The sequence below is a fragment of the Microcebus murinus genome, chromosome 20, assembly GCF_040939455.1.
Source record: "Microcebus murinus isolate Inina chromosome 20, M.murinus_Inina_mat1.0, whole genome shotgun sequence".
NCBI classification, from domain to species: domain Eukaryota; kingdom Metazoa; phylum Chordata; class Mammalia; order Primates; family Cheirogaleidae; genus Microcebus; species Microcebus murinus.
Window position 1 is genome coordinate 3,518,684 of NC_134123.1, and position 23,066 is coordinate 3,541,749.

Genomic DNA, 23,066 nt, shown 5'->3' on the forward strand with positions numbered 1-23,066 from the left:
ATGAAATATTTCCTAGGGTGCTAAGAGGAGCTTTTATTGGTCAGTTACTAGAAAAAGTTTGTGTTACACTATTGAATTTAGCTTTACCCTCACCTCCTTCTTGTCAATTTAAGGAAAAAAAATGTTTTCAGAAAATAAATCTGATAAATTATACATATGGTAACCTAAAATTTGAAATCACACCAGTAGACATGGTTTTCCTCAGGTTATTAACAACTAAGAAGAGGAAAAATAGTCCCAGACCCATCTTGTTTATCTACTTAAATTCTTAGCTGGTCATTAAAGCTAATGAACTACTCTGCAAAGCTGTCAGGTACTTTCATCTTATTCCAGAAATAAACAGTTTGTAAGTTGTAAGCTACCTGTTGTTTTTTTCATCTTGTTTACTCTTGTCAGTAAGTCTGGACTTGAACAATAGAATCAGAAACATTATTTTGGTTTTTTGAATTCTTAAGATATCACAGATTTGAATTTTGAAGTGTTGAAAGAACTTGAGTAAAACTTTGTTGGTTAAGAAAGTGAACAAAACCTGCTTTCTCATTCCGAGAGATTCCAATAATTTCGTGAGTGAAAATGTAAACAGGTTCTGACTCCTGTATGGCTGATGGTGTTTTGCTCTAGGCTTTCCAGAAAAGTACATTCCAGCAGTTCTTTGAGGATTTTAAAAACAAAAGACTGATGCATGTTTCTGTTGCATACACCCTTCTCTCCCAGTTGTTTCTGCTGATGTTAGACTTGGAAGCATTGCTCCCATCCCTGAGCCTTGGCAATGATAGAGCCAAAAGGATGGAAGTAAGAAATTTGATAGACACTGCTTAACAGTGTCTTTGTTAGCACTAGAGAAACTTGTTTGACTTTCCTTACAGCATCTGAGCTATTACGTGTGAACACTTTTACCAATGTGAGTCTGAAAGGAAGACTCCAGTAGCCATTTTACCTGTTATAAATAGCATCTTAGAATAAAAGACCTGGTTTCTGAGAGTTTGGAACATTTTGTTCGTCTTTTTCACATTTGAAAGAGAGAATTCACCCTGTGGCCTGAGATTTCTGTCTCTACTATAGCGGTCTGATGAGTGTCAGCCCCAGGTTACTTAATCACAATCTGCCTTAGCATTTGCATCTATAAAATCAAGATTTATGAAACATTTCTTTATTGTCCATGAGGGCCATCACTGTGCTAGGAGCCTTCCATTTTAAACACAGGGAAAAAGCTTAAAGAGATGAAATGAATTGTGCAAATTGGCATATGGTGCAATTAGTAGAGTCAGTGCCCTAACTCAGATCTGCTGACTCCCAGCTCAGTATTCTTTCCACTCTTCTACAGGGCCCTTTCAGACGAAGAAAATTCCTGCCTTTCCCTGCTAAACAGTGTGACAGTGATGTATCGCAGTTTTTTCAAAACGCATCTGCTTTACATCAGGTTTCATTTTTATTCTTACTGAGTAGTGCTCTGTTTTGGAATGGAAGAGGTTGGGCTCGACTTCTAGGCCACTCCCATGTCTGTATCTGTCAGTTGTCAGGCACTGGGGAAGGCCCTCCACAAGTGATACATCATTTAATCCTCAGTCATGGTGTCTTTCCAATAGCAGATGAGGACGTAGGCTTAGAACGTTTAAATAACTTGAGATATGGCCAGGCGCGGGTGGCTCACGCCTGTAATCCTAGCACTCTGGGAGGCCGGATTGCTCGGGGTCAGGAGTTCAAAACCAGCCTGAGCAAGAGCGAGACCCCTATATATACTACTATAAATAGAAAGAAATTAATTGGCTAACTAATATATATAGAAAAAATCTAGCCGGGCATGGTGGCGCATGCCTGTAGTCCCAGCTACTCAGGAGGCTGAGGCAGGAGGATTGCTTGAGCCCAGGAGTTTGAGGTTGCTGTGAGCGAGGCTGACGTCACGGCACTCACTCTAGCCTGGGCAACAAAGCGAGACTCTGTCTCAAAAAAAAATTAAATAAATAACTTGAGATAACACACCATGCCAGATAATACACGATGCCAGAATTGAGATTGGTTCCAGGCCTGACTGACTCCAAAGCTTGTGCTCTGTTTATTACATTAGAGAAACATAACATAGGCACACCTGAGCAAGTCCCCTGTTCTTTGCAAGGAGTTCACAGTGCCCAGTCTTATCTGCCCCCTTCTTCGTGCTGGCCTAGGCGAGAATCTGAACAGAGGGTTCTACTGGGAACATTGGAGTACATGTTGAGGTCTTCCCAAGATGTTGTAAGATACCTTTTTTTGTTTAAATGCCTGTTATTGTCCATAAAGGTAAAAATCTAAGGTCTGTCATTTATTCTAGAAAGAGTTTCATTCATTTAGTAAATACTCATTAAGGATATGACGTGCTTCTGGCAACACAATAGTAAACAAGCAAGGTGTGATCTCTACCTTCATGGAGCTTACTTTTGGGGAAAAAATAGACAAGTAAAAATATACTACAGATTGAGGTTGATGCTATAAGGAAAACAAACAGGGTGACACTGAGGGAGTGGAGTGGCTGCTCTGGCTGTATCTGAGGTACACTTTGGAGGCAGATGGGACAAAGGTAGAGGTCGATGTGCTGGTGGGGACATCTGAGGAAGAGTGCGTGTGCAGTGCCCTCTACTGAGATGGAGGAGATGGGGGAGGGGGTGTTGCAAAGGAAACAGAGCTCTTTCTAACATGGTGGGTTTGAAATACCTGAGGCATCTGAGTGGAGACATTTGGACATTTGGAGATCCAAAATGGAGATATAAATCATAGACTTGTCAGAAAATAGAGGATATTTGGAGCCCCAGAAATATTTAGATCATCTAAGAAAAAAGTATACATAGGAAAAAGCAGGTAGGCTAGGAGCAGGCCCGGAAGAACACCATTATTTAGCGATCATGTGGAGGGGCTGAGGAGCCAACAAAAAAGAGAAAAGCCAGGAAAAAAGAAAAGAGAATAAGAACAGACAAGCAGTCAGGGGAGAGGAAAACAAAGATGTTACACTGCCATAAAAACAAAAGAAGATAATATTTCAAGCAGGAGAGAACATAAAAATGTGTTGACTGTCTGTGGCGAGATCATAGAAGATAAGGTCAGGAAAACGTGTATTGAATTTGAAAGCATAGAGGTTGTTGACCTTGATGAAAGATTTCACAGGCAGTGGGGGTGGCAGACTGGGGGCACGCTGAAGAGAGAGTGGGAGACAGGGAAACAGAACATGTGTAGACAACCATTCAGAAGCTTGGCTGTGAATGACTGCAGAGAAATAAGACAGCTAGAGGGAATATGGACGGCAGAGGGAGCATGTTTTCAGATAGTAGCTGCTAATAAGAATAATCCAATAGACAGCAGGACTGATAAAGCTGAGGAAGAGGTGGTACAATAGAAACAAAGTCTTCAGGAAAGTGGGATGTCATGGGATCCAGAATGGCTTGTGATAAGAGAAGGGATACCCCTTTGTGGGGTATTATGAAGAAAGGGGCAAGAATATTGAGTTATTTACAAGGAAAAGATCATGATGATGGAGCACAAGTATGTTAACTGAACAAGGAGGGGAGTGAAGCTGGCACAGAACTGGTACATAATGAGAAATTTGTAGAGTTTATGGCATGAGTACAAGAGCGCTAAAAGGATAAGAAAATGAGGGTTGGGGTCCAGGTGCGGTGGTTCATGCCTGTGATCTCAGTGCTTTGGGAGGCCAAGGTGGGAGGATCACTTGAGCCAGGATGTGGAGACCAGTCTGGGCAACACAGTGACCCCATCTCTACAAAAATAGAAAACTCAGCTGGGCATGGTGGCATACATCCGTAGTCCTAACTATGTGGGAGGCTGAGGCAGAAGGATCACTCGAGCCCAGGAGTTTGAGGTTGCAGTGAGCTGTGATGATGTCTCTGCACTCTAGTCTAGGTGACAGAGTGGACCCTGTCTTAAGAAAAAAGAGAGTCAGGAGGTCAAGAAGGGGGGTATTTGAAATTCAGATTTAGAGGTAGTGTGGTTTCTGTTGGTGATAAGGACCTGGAAGAATGTGTGTGATGGAGTCCAGGAGGTATTTAAAGGATTGAGAAGCCAGGTTCTGGATAGGCATCATGTGCTTGCGGAAGACACCTAGGACAACAGCAGGAGTTAGGGGGATAAGGAAGGAGAAGAGTCTTTCTGAATGTAGAAGATAGTGAGGAGAGAGATGGTAAAGGGGATGGGGGCTTACCAGAAGGGAGGAAGAATAAGGTCTAGAAGTAGCAGGGAGGCCTCTTAATCACTAAGTGATAATCCCAAGCTCCTTGAGTTTCATCTTTCTCTGATATGTGGGTGTGATTATGTGTGTGCCCTTAGAGAGTTGAGAGAATTGGGTGAGTTAATGTGCATACAGCACTCAACATGATGCCCACTACATACTAAAAAAATGAACAAATACTTGTTCCTGCAACTACCATACTCCCCTAAAAACAAACAGATAGACCTATCCCCAATCACCAAAAAAAACCTGTGTTATTTTTTTTTTGTTTTTTTTTTTTTTGAGACAGAGTCTCGCTTTGTTGCCCAGGCTAGAGTGAAGTGCTGTGGCGTCAGCCTAGCTCACAGCAACCTCAAACTCCTGGGCTCAAGCAATTCTCCTGCCTCAGTCTCCCGAGAAGCTGGGACTACAGGCATGCGCCACCATGCCCGGCTAGTTTTTTTCTATATCTATTAGTTGGCCAATTAATTTCTTTCTATTTATAGTAGAGACGGGGTCTCGCTCTTGCTCAGGCTGGTTTCGAACTCCTGACCTCGAGCAATCCGCCCACCTCGGCCTCCCAGAGTGCTAGGATTACAGGCGTGAGCCACCGCGCCCGGCCAAAAACCTGTTTTTTTAAATCCTAATTTTGTGTCCATATTTATTAACCGTATACCACCCTTTATTGTTCTTCACTTTCATTGAATATAAGTCTACAAAAAATAGTACCAAAAAATGTTACTGGCAATTAGAAAGAAAGCTGAGAAGGCACACTTTTCTTAACGAGTTATCTCTCAACGGGTTGAAAAATGGGCTCTAGGAACTTAGTCTAATTTCAGATTTAGGAACAGTCTCATAGGTCACCATCTGAAGTACAGTAAAGTTTTCTAAAGAAACAAGATCAGCTAAGCTCACTTTTTAGAAGTAAAATAAAGGTCTCCTACACTATTGGAGATAGAGTATGGAAGAATAGCGGGGGGTACAGGTGTCCCCAGGCAGCCTGGACTTGGCTCACGGTGCTTATGCTACCATAACGCAGGCTTGGCTTAGAACGCTTCCTCCAGCTCGTAGGAGGAACCATCTAAGTGAGTGGGCTTATTTGTAAGTAGGTGGTAGGTTGTAGCTCATTTTCTGGTTGTGCTTTTATCCTCTCTATGGGAATCAAGAGCCTGAGTTTTCTGCCTCCTGAAGCCTACATGAAAACAGTAGGTCACCAGAGGAATCAGGCTGCTTTCAGGAGTGAGAATGGACATTAGGCACCCCCAAAACATCAAAGGACCAGTATACCTAGAAGGATAGAGGACTCTGTCATTGGACTATTCCTGACTCCATTCATGTTTTCACATAATTCCCCACCTTATATAAAAGCCTCAATACTGGCTTCTGTAAAGGTTACTGCCCTGAGAAAATAATAAAAAGAAGAAGAGGATAGACATGCAGATTTTTAAAGGCATCCTGAATAGAACGCATTCAAAGGTGAATTCCAGGAGATTCCATCATCATGCTTGCCTTTCAAGCAAATAAAATGAGCTGGTAGACATGAGGAGTATAAACACTAAAGGGCCCAAAGAATCGTGATAGTAAATTATTTCTCTGTCCTACTTATCCACTTAAACATGCTGAGCCACAGCCTGTCTCCGTGCTGCATGCCACCTGTTGAAGACAGCACTGATGCCGCACCGCAGTCTGGGCCAGGGCCCCATGAGGAACCGCTTGTGCCAAGGAAAGGCCCTGCTGAAAGGAACAGAAAGCAGTTGGTTCCCGGCAGTGCAAGTACCAGGCCAGACTGGGCGATTTAATGCTGCTTTGAGAAATGACAGTGGTAGACCCCAGCACCTCTCGAAGGGAAGCAGAGTCTGCCCATCCTGTCTCTGAATGCCACTGAAACAAATCCACAACTAGAAAAATCAAATATTCATTAATTCAAGGCTTAGGATCTCAGTACGAAGACTTTATCAAGAGGTTGCCAGATGGATAGCTTCTGTGGTGACAGCCCTGGCAGGAGCACAAAAAGTGCTGTATGAGCTATAACAGAAACCAACTGACAGTGCAAACGTCACTACAGAGCAAACTTTGCACACAGAGCACAGCAATTTGACAGCTCAGGTTTTGCATTTAGCATTGTACCAAGCTTGTCCCTGGAAATAGGGTCCACAAATTTCTTCATGTCTCCATTTCTTGGCACCCACTGCCCCTTCTTGTTACGACTCTACTCAGCCTCTCCCGTGACGCCTGAACTATCTCCTTAGAGAGGGACCCTCAGGGCTCCTAGTAGATATTAATAAGAGCACTTTGTAGATACCTTGTTGTAGCTGCCCACACTGGAGTACAGTCTGTCAGTTCTATTTTTATGCCCCTGTGACCTGGCTCAGGATACTTGGTAAAGGACTTTTAAATGAATGTAAAATCTTAGTCCCTCTGATGGGTCTATTAATGTTGGTCTAGGTTTGGAAAGGTCGTGAAGAGTTGTACATATTCACTATTTCAATCAAATATTACTATTTTTAGTTGATCAAGAAGGAAGAGCATGTGAAACTGGCAATGATTCGATACTCAAATGCTCATTAAAAAGTGATATCCTTGAAGTATTAGGAATGCAACCCCATACATTAAAAGACACATTCTATTATTATTAGTTTTTTCCTTAAATATTTGAAATACTTCCTCAGTCTGCATATTGACCTTATTGATAGAATTATTACAGAGGAATTGACCGTTTCTTTGGACAAGATTTATTTAGTAGATAAGGAACCCAAAGCACAGTAACAGGACAAGTGGGAAACTGAAGAACAAAAACGAACTCGAGATACACATGTGCCACGTTGACATTAAAACATTCTAAACTTCAGGCCTAGGCCTGTCTTAGCTGATATAGCTGATGACTCCACAAACCAGTAATGGGAACAGAAGCTGACAGGAAGGTCCTGGTGGATAAACATTGTTTTGAAATCATGTTGAGTTGCTTATTTGCTATACAACACAAATTGTTCTGTGTTAAAGGGGTTAAGATGGCTGAAAAACTGCCTGCATTCAAAAGCAAGAAAGCAGCATGTATCTTATCCTTTAAATTCATATTTACTTATACTCCATCTTTTCTGAAGAAGAAATACATGGAAACTGGGTGCTTTTGATAAAGTTTCAGAGCACATGCCCTGGAAGAATATGACTCCAAGTCTAAGAATTGAAAGTTCTTTACTTCTTAGATAACTGTTAGCCTTGATCACAGAAATTCCAGGTTTCATAGTAACTTCAGTTCTCCCACCCATGTATGTTGACGTTACGTAGGCTTATCATTAGTCCCAACTTCAAGTTCACGTTAGAACACTTTCTGTCAAGTCAGAATGGTAATTGTGAGTGTGGATGCTTTTGGTTTGGCCATATGCACTCACCTACACTGCCCACACTTTGCAGTGAACAATTCACCTATTACAGAAGCACCACGACTCCCCAGCGGATGGGGAGTGTTGGAAAACTGGCTTGGTTTCTTGAAGCAACATGGTAACAAGAATCTTACTACTGCTTCTTTGGGATACTTTTGGCATTCTTTTGACAGTGAATTTTGAGGATTCAAATATAAGAAAGGGACTATTCATGGTATAGCTAACAAAATTATATCAAATGACTTTTTATGTTGAATTAAACATGATTCAGTATATTGACGATAACTCTTTAGGATTAGTTCACCCAGCCCTAGAAAGGAATTATGTAGTTTTTGAAAAAAGGCCGGGCACGGTGGCTCACACCTATAATCCTAGCACTCTGGGAGACCGAGGGGGGGGGGCTGATCGTTTGAGCTCAGGAGTTCGAGACCAGCCTGAGCAAGAGCGAGTCCCAATCTCTACTAAAAATAGTAAGTAAATTATATTGAGAAAAAATTAGCCGGGCGTGGTGGTGCATGCCTGTAGTCGGGAGGCTGAGGCAGAAGGATCGCTTGAGCCTAGGAGTTTGAGGCTGCTGTGAGCTAGGCTGACGCCACGGCACTCTAGCTGGGGCAACAGAGTGAAATTCTGTCTCAAAAAAACAAAACAAAACAGGAATTAGAGCCAGGTGTGGTGGCATGTGTCTGTAGTCCCTGTTATTGGGGAGGCTGAGGTAGGAGAATCACTTGAGCCCAGGAGTTTGAGATTGGTGTGGACAGCATAGCAAGACCCAACCTCAAAAGCAAACAAACAACAATAAAAAACAAAACAGGAATCCCTGGCAAATTTTCATTCAAACTAGATGTTGTCCAGGTACAGAGAACTGATTTTATATTAGAAAAAACAAACTTTGTAAACAGTTTTATGAATAGTTTGTGTTTTTGTTAATTAATACTAATCTTTTGCATATTGCTCTTTTGTGTCTTTCTACTGAAGTCATTATAGAAGAGGGCAGGTGCTAAGGCTGGAGGGAAGTGTGATCTGTGATGCATGCTGTATTAGCTCAACTGATGCTGGAGTCTGGCCTTCCACATCTCTAAATTTTTTAAATAGACTTTTATATTTACTACTGAAAATAAGCACCCAATAGCTTCAGTGGATCCCATACATGATTTTAGAATAAATTTTAAAATCACTGTCCAAGCCCCTTGGAAAAGCAACCCAGCCTTGCAAACTAAAGCTATAGACTCTGCTCTTCCTCACTAAGAACCTTACCTCTCAGTAGAAAAATCCCATATTTGGATTAGTGCTTGGTTGACATATTTTGCTCAGTTCCTCTGACATGAATAACTTCTGTAGTGTAGGATATTTGGAAATTCAAAGGGTATACTGAAAGTTAATATTACTGTTTTTCAACTGTTATTTTTTATTTGTTTTCATGACTTGGATGTTATTAACCTCCAGGCTCAAAATCTCAGGTGATGACCATGTTCATTTTGAAATGGCAGCCAGGCCATGGATAGGCTAGTGGTATTTTATAGTATCTCTGCAGCAGTAACAGAGAAAGTAAAGGTAAGTGGCAGAGAAGTAAAATCTAGGGTTTGTGATAAATCTCTTCACACTTGGCCTCTGGAGCTCACACTTCTTAAATGTGTACTAATAAGAGTTTCTCCTTTCTGAAACAAATTCATGACTACCTAAAATGAAGTTAGGTTCTGGAGTGTGTATAATATGCAGCCGAATAAAAATGCTTAAAGAGATAGAACTACTGGGTTTATTCCTTGAAAACTAGGGCATATGTAACTAGACCTGGCTCTTAAAATCAAGGTTATTCACACATATTTTAAGGTAAAATTGCTTCTGATAAATGCTAAAGAGAAGTGTAGGTATTTCTTCTGGCAGAAAGCCAGCTAGTAAGTGGTAAGTGTGACTCAGAATCTTAAGTCCTTTTATGGAAAAGCAGACTCCTGCAGAGTAGTATGATTAGTCAGCCTGGAAATACTGTGGCACCTGTTGACCTAACTCCGATCATTTTTCTGTTCTCTTTCAAGGTATCTCAGCGTTTGAGTCAGCCAGGGGTGGCGATAGGTCTGGCTTGGACTCCCTTGGGTGGAGAAATCATGTTCGTGGAGGCGAGTCGGATGGATGGCGAAGGCCAGCTCACTCTGACTGGCCAGCTGGGGGACGTCATGAAGGAGTCTGCCCACCTCGCCATCAGCTGGCTGCGCAGCAATGCGAAGAAATACCAGCTGACCAACGGTGCGTGCCTGTGCAGCTGGGCACAGCCGCGAGTGAGGAGCCCGTGGATCACGATCCAGGAGGCAGCTTACAATTCTGGGGCAAAGATGAAGATCACCTCTTAATTATCAGTTACACCATTCAGTAAAGCACAGCCTTTGCTTTTGAACCCCTCTGGAAATTTTAGTTCCCATTTTAGTACTATTTGGCTAGTGCCTGAACTAGACACTAATTGACAAGGTTTGTTTTTAATCCTTCAAATAGAATGAAACTTTTCTTCCAGACCTTCACTGTAATTGTACCATCCATTAATATTTAGAAGGATTCATTTACCCAAAACATTCATTTTTGTCTGATTTGCTTTTTTAGGAGGAAAAGAAAACAGATTCAATTTTTCTACATTAACATCCTTTTTTCCTTTTTAAAGCTTTTGGAAGTTTTGATCTTCTTGACAACACAGACATCCATCTGCACTTCCCAGCTGGAGCTGTCATGAAAGATGGACCATCTGCTGGAGTTACCATAGTAACCTGTCTTGCCTCACTTTTTAGTGGGCGTCTGGTACGTTCAGATGTAGCCATGACTGGAGAAATTACACTGAGAGGTCTTGTTCTTCCAGTAAGTATGAAAAACTGATTTATATGGTTTTCAATTTTTAAAAATATTTTAAAATTTAATTTAATAAGCTTTGCCTTCTTTATTTGAAAACCTTGGTTTTAAATGTATATTAAATTTTTATACTGGTAACTAATGCATATTTTAAAATTCTGATCAAATAAAAGAAAAACTGATAATTTTGCCCATGTTTTTTTCTCTTCTAAGACTTGCTAAAGGGAAAAATACCAATATGGTCATTAGAAATATCAGCAGTTCACATGAAGATTTCAGGCCTTGTTCTATTAATAACTTATAAATTGTTAAATCTATAACGTGTAAAATAGGATAGCAGCTCTTTTTAAGCTTTAAGCCTAATTCTTAACTTTTGAAGTTCCTTTGAGACCTCTTATTCTCCTATAGAAAACTTAGATTACTAGAGTTGATAGGTTTATAGGAAAACAACTGTTGTGGAATGGAAACTCATAACAATTAACCATATCTGATTGCTGAGTTTTGAAAAAATTCCATACATGTGGGGTCTTGAGGTTCCAGTCCATATCCTAAACTGCTTATAAAAACACTGTGATAAAATGCACCAAACTTGAGAGAGTATTTAGGTTTTAAGTTATTAGGTACCAGTACCAGTCTACAACAAAATTTTGGCATGTTCAAAGCAAAATAAGGGGAAAAAAAAGGAATATTCTTTATTCTGAAAAAGACCTTATTTTATGAATAGTGAAACCAAATCATAGAATTGCTAATTAAGATCACTAAAAATGCTTTTTCCTGTTTTTTAATACAACCATTAAGTTAGAAGGTTATATGGTCATATTCTAAACTATATTTATGATGATATATTTGTAGATCTATACTTAAAAAGAGTGGCTGATTACTTTTCTTCACCTTCCCCAGGAACTCTTGCATTTTAAGTGATAGTAGTGGCTTATACTAGCTATGCTACTAAAAGGAAATGAAGAGGTGCTTTATTGACCATAAACTCTTGTTAAAGGGAATAAATTCTAACACCCAAAAGTGAGTGGGGTAATTAGCTTGACAGTTCAGACATTTTCTGGGGAGACAGGAGTGTCTGGCTCATGAAACAGAATTGGAGGCAGAGCCAGTCTTCTTTCCCAACAGAAATCTTACAAGAGACATGAAGGAAAGCAGTAGCATTTAAAAGAAAGACCTGCTAAGGCTAGAGGAAACATAATTCAAGAATAGAGGATAAGACAAGGCATTGAATTTAAAAGTATGGTTTTAAAACTGGTCAAAGAATTACTCAGAAAAAAATTATACTGAAAAAACAACCTGGGAGATCCACCATCTAACAGGAGCTCTAGCAAACAGGAAAATGGAATATACAAATTGTCAAGAAATAATGAACTAATGGAACATTTCCTAGGATTTAAGGTGGCTTCAGATTGAAAGGGGTCACCAAGGATAAAGCTTCCTCATCATTGACACTGGATGTGTAGTACCTTCCAACTGTGAGGGAAAATTTTTTTTTTTTTTAAATCAAATGAAAGGGAATTTACTAGAAGAACACAAAGTTTCTTGCAGAGATTCCAACAACTATAATGGATCAATAACTAAAACCACACCTTTCGAAGGACAGAGCATGCTGTAATCACAAACTTCTTTTTTGGGTCTGCACGATCACGAAGAGAATCCCCTAGAGCACAGTCCTCCTTGTATGCTGCATAAGGAACTAAAATGAAGATTCACTTCTGCTTGCTTTTTGATCCTTATAGTCCTTTATGCTGGCCTCAAACTTGTCAAGCACATGTTGGCAGACACTCATGAGCTCAGTCAGGCCTCTCTGAAATGGCTCAACAGCTGGAAGAGCACCCCAAGTCTGAATGCGTAAATTAATTTTGCTCTCTGAAGGATGCGTCGTAGTGTAACCACAAAATTCCACTTCTGGGTTCTTCATGATCATGTAACGCAGAGCATTTCCTAGGGTATGGTCCTCTGCGTGCAATACGAATGCCACACACTATCTGCTCCAGCCGCCTGGACCGTTTCCAGGGCTGTCTTCCTCTCGCCTTCACCCACTGAGATCTTCAATCCAGATACTTTTCTCTCCAGCTCCTGGTCCTCTTCCATCTCGGGGTGGTTTCAGGGTCTCAGGAGGTGCTGGTGGACCCAAGGCTCCGCCTCATCTTGTGAAACGTGCAGAAGCCAGAAAATGATTTTAAATCTAGTCTTGTACACACAGTCTTACTATCTATCAAGTGTGAAAATAAGTATTTTATACATGAAGATACTTTGAAGGTGTCCTTCAGCGCATGAAGAAAACCCTGAGAGGATGTCAGTGGGCAGGACAACAGCTGGCAGGAGGCCTGGAGAGCAGCCAGTCTGGATTGGAGCTAATGGTTGAGGGTTCCAAGAGGGCTGTCTCCAAGGGTTACGTATCTAGGTGGACGACTTTAGAGCTGTATTTGTTACAACACATTACCCCAAAACAAGAGTATTTATCATCAAAGTTTCTGTGAATGAGGAATTCGGGAGAGGCTCAGCTGGGTTCTTCAGCTGGCTCAGGGTCTTCTCATCTTTAAGATCCAGATAAAAGCCAGGTTGCAGTCATCTGAAGGGGCTAGAAGATCTGCTTCCAAGGTGGTTCACTCACATGACTGGCAAATCGGTCCTGGTTGGTGGGGCAGGAAGCTTTTGGGCTTCCTCTCTATAGGCTGCTTTGGTGATCTCAAACGTGGTAACTGGCTACCTCCAGGCAAATGATTCAAGAGAGATCCTGGTAGAAGCTCTCATTTTTTATGACTTAACCTTGGAAGTCATATAACATCACTCCCATAACACATTCTATTTCTTTTTTTTCCCCCTAAGAGATAGGGGTCTCACTGTGTTGCAGACTAGATTCAACTTCTGCTCCTGGGCTCAAGCGATCCTCCTGCCTCAGCCTCCCAAGTAGCTGGAACTATAGGCATGTGCCACCATGCCAGGCCACAGTTTCTTATCAAGTCACAAAGCCTGGTCCACACTCAAGAGGAAGGGAATAGATTCACCCTTTGAAGGGACCACTGTGGACGTGTTTCAAAGCCACCACAAGAGCCTAGATAGTAAAGGGTATGTTTTCTTGAGTGGCACAGAGGTCACGGCTTTACACCTGTAGAGAAGAAAATAATCCTGGCACACAACTGAAGCTCTGTAGGAGGAGTGTTTATGGTCAGAATAATGTAATACTCTATCAGAATCAACCTAAACACAAGATAGTTGTGATTACAAAATGGAATATAAATGTTAACCTTGACAATATTTTAAAAAAAAAGAGTCACTGGCAGAAAAGTGCTCATACTTAGGATAAATGTAGAATTCCCTTCCTTTAGGATTTGATACTAATCAAAACAAAAAAATTTAAGTCACTACTTAGTAACCTTTTTAGTGGCTTTCCTAGCTCATACTATAATAACAAAATGGAAAATGGTTTGGATGTCTTAAAATAGTAGTGGTTAAATTCACTGAAAGGTGGGTTGGGCTTTCTTACAGCTTAAGGGTACTCATTACTCTTAAAAACTTTCTTCTCTCCTTCAGGTGGGTGGAATTAAAGACAAAGTGCTGGCAGCACACAGAGCAGGACTGAAGCAAATCATTATTCCTCGGAGAAATGAAAAAGACCTTGAGGGAATCCCAGGCAACGTACGCCAGGATTTAAGCTTTGTCACAGCAAGCTGCCTGGATGAAGTTCTTGATGCAGCTTTTGATGGTGGCTTTACCGTCAAGACCAGACCTGGTCTCTTAAATAGCAAACTGTAGGCCCAGACCTCAACTTTTTAGAATTTTAAGTTATAAAAGTGCCAAAAGGTACTGACAAGGTTGATTTTATTCACACCAATAGGAGTATGCAAAATGTCCCTATTTTGTAAACATAATCATAATAATAATGAACTTCACTCAAGTAGTGGCTAGTGTTTATTACAGAAATATAAGATTAATAAATTGATAAAAATTGAATTCTTGTTTTAGTGGAAACATTACTATTCCTGGAAAGATCCTGAGCAGTGGTTCTCAGTGTAGTCACTAAAACGAAGCATCTGCATTACCTGGAACTTGTTATTATAGAAATGTAAATTCGTAGGCCCTATTGCAGACCGCCTGAATCAAACTCTGGAGGGTTGAGAAGTGGAGAATTCTGTGTTTTAAGAAGCCTTCCAGGTAATTCTGATGCACAGTCAAGTTCAAGAACTTGAAAGGACCACCATAAGAGCCTAGAAAGCTGAGGATGTGTTTTCTTAAGTGGCACAGAGGTCACGGCTTTAACCCTGTAATAGAGAAGGAAATAATCCCGGCACACGGCTGAAGCTCTGCAGGAGCAGTGTTTGTAGTCAGAATAACGTAACTCTGTCAGAATCAACCTGAAGTCCCGGCAGTGGCATCGACTATTAGACCTTACGGGATTCACCTGTAGACTTTATTGGATCCTGAAACCAATCACTTAGAAGGAGAACTAGGCAAAGATGAATATATAGCCAACTACTTGTCCTTGCAGAAAATAAAAGCATTTAAGCTAAGTGAACCCTATGATAAGAGCTACACATCCCAATGTAGGTCCCTCCTTATGTGGAGGGACACAGCCCTCAGCACAGGGTCATCTGATTCCGGCAGTGGCGTGTGCCAGCACAGCTCGGAGAGGCCCAGTTCCCAGAGGGACGCAGCCATCTGTCCTGGGTCGGTACCTAAGCTTGGAATCCTGACTCCTGCTACCTGCCTTCTATTTCTTGTTTGCCTGTGCAATTGCCAAATCCAGTAGACTTCCCACGCCTGTTTTCTTCTGTGGCTCAGTCCAGGCTATGAAGTCGGGCTCTTCTGCTTGCCAGCTGTGTGAACTTCCCGTATCTTAGTTTTCCTCTTCTGTGAAATGCAAATAACAGTACCTAATAGTTATTGTGAAGAATAAGTTAAAATGCAACCTAAAATATATTTTTTTCCTATCATCAGTCCTGGCCTAACCAGGATTATTTATCTAAAATAAATAATATTAAGCAATTTCTAATTATTATTCCAGCCAGACTTTAGAATCTTATGATACAAAATATATGTAAGAACAGATATGTAAAGATATTTTCGAATTTCCTCAGTAAAAATGAGGTCTGCAAGTTACCCAAAATACTGTGCCTCAGACCTGCTAATAAAATCTGAGTGTGTTCTGGGAAGAAAAGTCCAGACCTAGCACTAGTTACGGCACAATTACAGAGAAGGAACATCATGATATTTGAAAACATTCCATTAACTATCTTATCAACTACTATCATCTCTACTCAGTCATTTACAGGGAAGTAAAAAACTAAACTATAACTGTTAAGTCATTTTCAGCGACCAGAGGGAGCTAATCCTCACCCAAATTGCTCTGCCCTGTTCCACTCTAAAACAGAGTAGCAACAAAGAACATTTTTAAAGCTTGTGGTTATCTGTATTCTTCCTCTAGAGTCTGGAACATGCACCCTTGTGCTCGTCCGTAAGCATTTGGGCATTTCTGTCCTTGCTTTAAGCATGCCTTTGCTTTTTCCAGGAGCCTACTGAGAAAACCTGGCTACTTCCCTCACTGTGTGTGACATTTCACAGTATGACCTTTATTATTTCAGCATTGTTTGGTTTTTGTTTTTTTTTTAGGGAAGGGAGAAGTTGGTTGACATCTACACTCTTCCTTTTTCACCTGTTTTTAAGGGGCAAAATATACATAAAATGTACTATTTTTAAATGTGTAAATTAATTCAGGGGCATCAATTACATTCAGTGTTGCCAATGTGAACACCTATCTTTTTAGTCAGCACAAACTAAAATTCTGTACCCATTGGGAAGTAACTCCCCAATTCCACCCTCACCCCAGACCCTGGTAACCACTATTCTAGTTTGTCTCTGTGAATTTGCTTTCATGTAAGTGAAATTATACAATAGTTGTCCATTTGTGTCTGGCATGCCTTAGCAAGTTGTCAAGGTTTATCCATGTTGTAGCATGTGTCAGAATTTTTTATGGCCAAAAAATACTACATTGTATACCTATGCCACATTTTGTTCATTCATTCATCTGTTGGTTGTTCCCACCTCTTGAGTATTAAAAATAATGTTGCTATGAAGATGGGTGTACAAATAGCTCCTCACATCCCTTTTCACTTCTTTTGGGTACATACCCAGAAGTGAAACTGCTAGATCGTATGCTATGGTCTGAACTCATGTGTTGAACCTTAATCACCAATGTGATATTAAGTAGGGTCCTTTAGGAGGTGAGATTAGGCCATAAGAGTTCTGCCCTCATGAACTGGTTTAGTGCCCAGGGGAACGAGCCACCTCCTTTTTGCTCTTCCATCATATGAGACAAAGCAACAAGGTGCCACCTTGGAAGCAGAAACTGGGCCCTCAATAGAGACCAAATCTGCCAGCATCTTGACCTTGGACTTCAGACTCCAGAACTGTTGAGAAATTTCTGTTCTTTGTAAATTACCCAGTCTCAGCTGTTTTGTTATAGCAGCAGACAACTCAAGACAACATAACTGTTTAACTTTTTGAGATGTTTCCCAGCTGCACCATTTAACATTCCCATCAGCAGTGCACGAACGTTCCCCTTTCTCCACATCCTTGCCAACACCTCTGTTGTTTTTTTGATAATGGCCCTCAAAGTGGGTGTTACATAGTATTTTGATTTGATCTCCCCTAATAGGTAGTGATGTTAAGCATCTTTTTCTAGCATTCTTTTGAAAATGTTACGCAAAGACCCCTTGTATCACAATCAGCTTTTTTTTTTTTTACTAAAAATGCAGATTAACTCTAATTCAGTAGGCCTAGGGTTAAGACCTTGGGATATTTGTATTTAGCCAGTATTCCACGTGCTCTTTTATACACAGGCTTTTAAAACTCTTAAAGTGTTAAAACTAAAACAAAGTTTCAAGTGACTTGTTTATCAAGAAATTTTATACTGTAAACGTTAAGGCATACATGCTTTTACTTGGCTGTCCCTTTCTTGGTCCCTCAGTTTGAATCTTACCATGAACTGTGCCATCAGAGGAGGGATCCTCAGTCACTTGATCACCTATATTCAAATACAGTGAAAAATGCCATCTATTATTCCTAAAATATCTAACATCAATTGATAAATCTGTGACCATAGTTTTAAGGTGGCTAGTGATGTCTACCACCAAGACCTTCTAGTCAGTACTAGGTGTCTGGTGACATTTTCGCTTACCAAAATCAACTATGTCAGGTAATCAGCTGCAGACGGTGAAGGGGGCTGACTTAGTGGTATCTTCCTTTATGAGCTACTAAAATGAGGTAAATTTTACTATTATGAGAGTGGATGCAAATCTACAAAGAATATTAATGTTTAATTTTAACATGTTAATAGTGTTAATGTCTGCCAACTCCCTTTCCAAATCCAAAATTTATTTTAACTGGGATTATTAGCTATAAACATCAAGTAATTTTAGTTTTTATAATGAAGTAAAAAAAAGCTCACATTATCTCAGCCAAAGTAAGACATTGTACTGGAGCCCCTAGCACCTTAAAAAAATTCAGACTACAGTCATTATCCAATTTGATGATTTATGGTCCAATATTAATGTTAATTTTTGTGGATCCTAATCCTGCAATGAAAATTGCACATTAAAAAAAAAAAAAAACACCAAAACAGGAAGAAAATATTAAAAGGATCTGAATAGACAACAAGCAAATCCAGTGAATGGCCACTGAGATGTTTTGTTTGTTTTGTTTTTTTTTGAGACAGAGTCTCACTTTGTTGCCTAGGCTAGAGTGAGTGCCGTGGCGTCAGCCTAGCTCACAGCAACCTCAAACTCCTGGGCTCAAGCAATCCTCCTGCCTCAGCCTCCCAAGTAGCTGGGACTACAGCATGCACCACCATGCCCAGCTAATTTTTTCTCTATATATTAGTTAGCCAATTAATTTCTTTCTATTTATAGTAGAGACGGGGTCTCGCTCTTGCTCAGGCTGGTTTCGAACTCCTGACCTCGAGCAATCCACCCGCCTCGGCCTCCCAGAGTGCTAGGATTACAGGCGTGAGCCACCGCACCCGGCCTCTAGGAAAAGCTTTTACTTCCCAAAAAAATTCACTTATTTGGAACATACTATAGTTTGTACTTAACGAACTAAAGAAAATTCAATATATTAAAAATGGGGACCCAATAAAGAATCTTATATTAAAAAATTTTAAGTATTCAACTCAACATATTGTCAGCACATTTCTAGGCAATAGAAACAAACCTTTTAAGCTAAATCCTCAGCTTACATGACACTGCAAGTCTATCAAAATGTGACTTTACAAAACCAAGTATTCTTTCCTACCATTGCAGGTATTAGTATCTGCAAACCAGTTATGGTTTTCAGAATTTAGAAAGGCCTTACGAAAATTGCATGTATAATAAAATGAATTTATCAAAGAAATTTCTTAGATCTGTATGAGGATAGGGAATATAGCTGGTTCAGCAAGTTACTCAACATACAGTGCCAGGTGCAAAAATAAGCACTTTATAGCACATTTAGCCTTTCGCATTCCCTTACGCAATAGATACCATACCCTTTAGAGGAGGGACCAGAACTGACAAGTTAATTAAAAGTCAATAGATGTATGGTCAAAATTCAACCCAGGCAGTTAGAATCTACAGCCTACTCTGCTAGACACCAAATTTTAGTTAGGTGCTTGATAAGAAACAATTTTGTTTGGATGATGCCATTTTTAGGTAAGTTTGAATTTCTTTTGGTAATAGAGCTTAAGATCGTAAGCACTAAAACTTAAAAAAAAAAAAAAGAAAGAAACAGGGTCTCACAGTGTCAGCCAGGCTGGAATGCAGTGGTGCGATCATAGCTCGCTGCAGCCTCCAATGTATGGGCTCAGGCAATCCTCCCACATCAGCGTCCCCAGTAGCAGGGATTACAGGAGTTTGCCCCCACACCAGGCTAATTTAATATTTTGTAGAGGTGGGGCCTGGAACTCTGGGCCTCAAGCAGTCCTCTCACTTCAGCCTCCCAAAGTGCTGGGATTACAGGCATTACAGGCCACCACGCCTGACCCATGTAATCTTTTATATTCACCCTATTGTGTTCTGATCTTACTCTTGTCTATTCTAATGCAGCAGTCACAGACTGGCCCCCATGATTTTTAAAATTTTGATTATTTACCAATTCTTCCTGTCTTTATTGTGAATAAACAAAATTCTACCCTTAGCAGAATCACTGCAGATGTTCCTGAATATGAACAACTCTTGTTGAGGGAGAGGACATTATTATTTTTCGTGAGCTAATAAATACAGCCACTCAGGTAAGTTTGAAATCTGAATGTGGGCCTTAAAGAGAAAGTCATACATATTACAATAAAAAGTCACTCACAGTGTAAAGGAAAAACTGTTCCATAGTGAAGACTGACGTACTCAACTGGCCCATGGTGCAACAGGACAAATTGAAGTTAAAACAGAAAAGCAAACGTGAAGAGTGCCGCTTACCCCCACCCCACATAGAGGCTCCTGGAAGAAAACACCAAAAGGAAGGGGCAAGGGCATTATGGAGAAAGTACTTGTTGTAACAAAAGCAATTTAAGAACAAGAGTTATATCCCATAAATCAAACTCAAATAGACCAAATGTGAATACACATCTCATTCCTATAGGCCAAGAATATGAAGACTTAAATACAAATTATTAAAACGTCAACCTTATTGTCAAACTAATTTATAAACAAAATTTACTACACTAATTTCTTTATAAATTATTAGCAATATGATGTTGACATGGAAAACCCTTCACACTGCCTTTTTTTTTTTTGAGACAGAGTCTCACTTTGTTGCCCAGGCTAGAGTGAGTGCCGTGGCGTCAGCCTGGCTCACAGCAACCTCAATCTCCGGGGCTCAGGGATCCTACTGCCTCAGCCTCCCGAGTAGCTGGGACTACAGGCATGCGCCACCATGCCCGGCTAATTTTTTGTATATATATTTTTAGTTGGTCAATTAATTTCTTTCTATTTTTGGTAGAGACGGGGTCTCGCTCAGGCTGGTTTCGAACTCCTGACCTTGAGCAATCCGCCCGCCTCGGCCTCCCAAAGTGCTAGGATTACAGGCGTGAGCCACCACGCCCGGCCACACTGCTTTTTAAAATTGTTTTCTTTCTCCTTTTTAAAGGCAACTCTCTTGAGCACATTACTCTTAAGTGTCCTCTGGAACCTTCTCCAGAAAGCAATGATAAAAGTATTAAGATCTTAAAAAAGAATCCCAAGAATATAATCAGAAAACATATAGAAATGTTCACAGGTTATTTATAAGTAACCAGAAAAAATTTACCTAGACCAATTAACTATCCAACAGGAAACTGGCTAAAATTACAGTGAATCCTCACAAATTACCAAAAATTGTGTTTTTCCAAGATTAAAGTGTTAAAATGCTCAGATCATGTTGTATGGTGAAACAGTTATATAACTACATAGTCCTAATCCTTTTCAAAAATATTGGTCATTAAATTTGAAATGTCTGATTGCAAATCAAAAGTTTATTATCTCTCAAACAAGCAGCAGTACAATTAATCAAAGTTTTGGCATCTTAACAGTAGCTTGTTTATGCCAGCAGAGAAGAAGCCTGGAGGGTGAGTGGTGACAAAAGCACAAAAGGTGTTTTCCACAGCTTGTTGAGAATTGAATATTTTTCCTTGCAAGAAGTGGTCCAAAGCATAGAAGTGGTAGTCAGTTGATTCAAGGTCTGGTAAGTATGGTAGATGACAGGGAGTTTCCAAGTCCAGCCTCTGTAGTTTGAGCAGCATTGTTTTCTGTGGCACGTAGTCTTGCGAGAGGATTGGCCTGCCTCTATTGACCAATCTCAGCTGCTTAATCTCAAGCATCATCATCATTTCATCCAACTGGTTGCAGTAGACATCCAATATACTTGATTGACTAGGTTTCATGAAACTGTATAGGTAATACCAGCGCTGGACCACCAAACAGACACCATTAGCTTTTTTTGATGAATGTTCAGTTTTGGACTGTGTTTCACACTTGATCTTTATCCAGCTATTGTGTAGAACACTTGCAATTGTCAAAAAGAATCCACTTTTCATCATATATAACAATACAGCATAGAAATGCTTCGCCTTTATGTTGTGACAGCAAAAGTCAAGCTTCAAGACAATTTCTCTTCTTCAAGCGGTACCTGTCCATCTATCTAGCTTCTTTACCTTAAAGATTTTAGAATGGTCCAATATTATTGGAATATTAACGTTCAACCTTGCTGCTAATTCACACGTAGGTTGAGACAGATTCACTTCCACTACAGCTTTCAGCTCATCATTATCCACCTTGGTCTCTGTCACCCACGTGGCTCATTTCCAAGATTAAAATCACCAGAACGAAACTTCTGAAACCACTGACATACTGTGCGTTGATTAGCCACATCCTTTCATTGATATTTCAGACTGTCTGTGCAGCACAGGTTCCACAACAGAACTTACATTAAAAAAAATTTTACTTATCCATGGTTTCACAAAAATTGCTCTTAAAATGTGAAAGATAATCACAAGCCAAACCACCCATTTGGAAGAGTAAGGATGTACCTTCACAATAAAAACAAAACAAGAAGTGTCAGAGTGAAATGTCAGAGATACCAACTGTGAAACTGACTTTCATACTTAATAACCTAATACCTGTAAAAGTACACATACATACACATTAAAGACTGGAAAATAAAATGTTAAGTGTATCTGAATGGATAGTAAGATTATAGAAGGCCTATTGTGTTGTGCCATCTTGTAACTTCCAAAGTCAACATGAAACGCATAAATTTCATAATCAAAAAATATTTTTTAAGTGTTAAAACTACAAAATGATATGCCTCCACAAATATACTCAATGTGTATATGAAACAAAGAATATAAGTTGGTTTTTCTAAGTACACTTGGTAACAGAAATAGACCTGGATATAAATTTGTGGTTGAACTATTCACCATAAAAATGGCTGAACACACAAGTTATAACCAATTCAAAAAATTATGCTTATGTAGGGAAGAGACTACTAAGGTTTCTTTCCTGAAAATGATTAACAGAAACATAAACTCTGTTATCCAGAATTGGTGGTAGGATAAGGGGGAAGTCCACATAAATTTTCATTGACTTTCTAAGCTTAATGTACCCATAAAAACCACGCACACAATTATCTTTGGCCATTCAGAATACAATTTTAGAACTTTACCATGTGCCCCAAGGTAATTAGCAACGGTTAACTGTATGGTGCTAAAGGCATAATAGTAGCTACCATTTTTTGGATACTGTTTACAAAGCACTGTTCTGGGTAACTTGTACCTCATTTAATGTTTTGAGGTCCGTAATTTACCCCAACTCTACACATTAGGAACTGGATTCCAAGGTCACACCACACAGCTTGGAAGTCTGGATGCAGAGCCAAGGCCACAGGGCTATGAAATACTAAATAAACTTCATTTTTATTGGGCTTTTTTTTTTAAGAGAGTGAAAAAGGGGTTAGCATTTTAATTAGTCACTCTCCTGACAGTTGTAAGAATCAAAATGTGGGCAAGAGGGAGGAAAAAATAAGACTCTGTAGCCCAGAGGTGATATAACCCAAGTCTGCTGCTGTGCTTTAGAATAAAAAAATTACCACACTTCAAAATGCCAGCACACTGCTTTCTGCTACATAAAAAGTACAGAATGGAACAGCAAAATAACTTTGGATTTCAAACT

At 40.0% G+C, this 23,066-nt stretch overlaps 2 protein-coding genes across 2 annotated transcripts in view; one reads left to right on the plus strand and one right to left on the minus strand.

Annotated features, from left to right (window-relative positions):
- The window catches only part of LONP2 (lon peptidase 2, peroxisomal), a 122,925-nt gene extending 105,158 nt beyond the window's left edge, over positions 1 to 17,767 (plus strand). Inside the window, exons 13-15 of the mRNA XM_012788995.3 lie at positions 9,597 to 9,804; positions 10,211 to 10,401; positions 13,930 to 17,767. Coding sequence (XP_012644449.1) covers positions 9,597 to 9,804; positions 10,211 to 10,401; positions 13,930 to 14,151 — 621 coding nt within the window. The 3' untranslated portion in view covers positions 14,152 to 17,767. The remainder of the gene's footprint in view (positions 1 to 9,596; positions 9,805 to 10,210; positions 10,402 to 13,929) is intronic.
- On the minus strand, positions 10,399 to 13,930 carry LOC142862600 (DNA-directed RNA polymerases I and III subunit RPAC2-like). Its single transcript, XM_075995614.1, is given in 2 exon segments — positions 10,399 to 12,378; positions 12,381 to 13,930. Coding segments are annotated over 2 exon segments (396 nt in total). The 5' UTR covers positions 12,487 to 13,930; the 3' UTR covers positions 10,399 to 12,088.
- Positions 17,768 to 23,066: the final 5,299 nt, after the last annotated feature.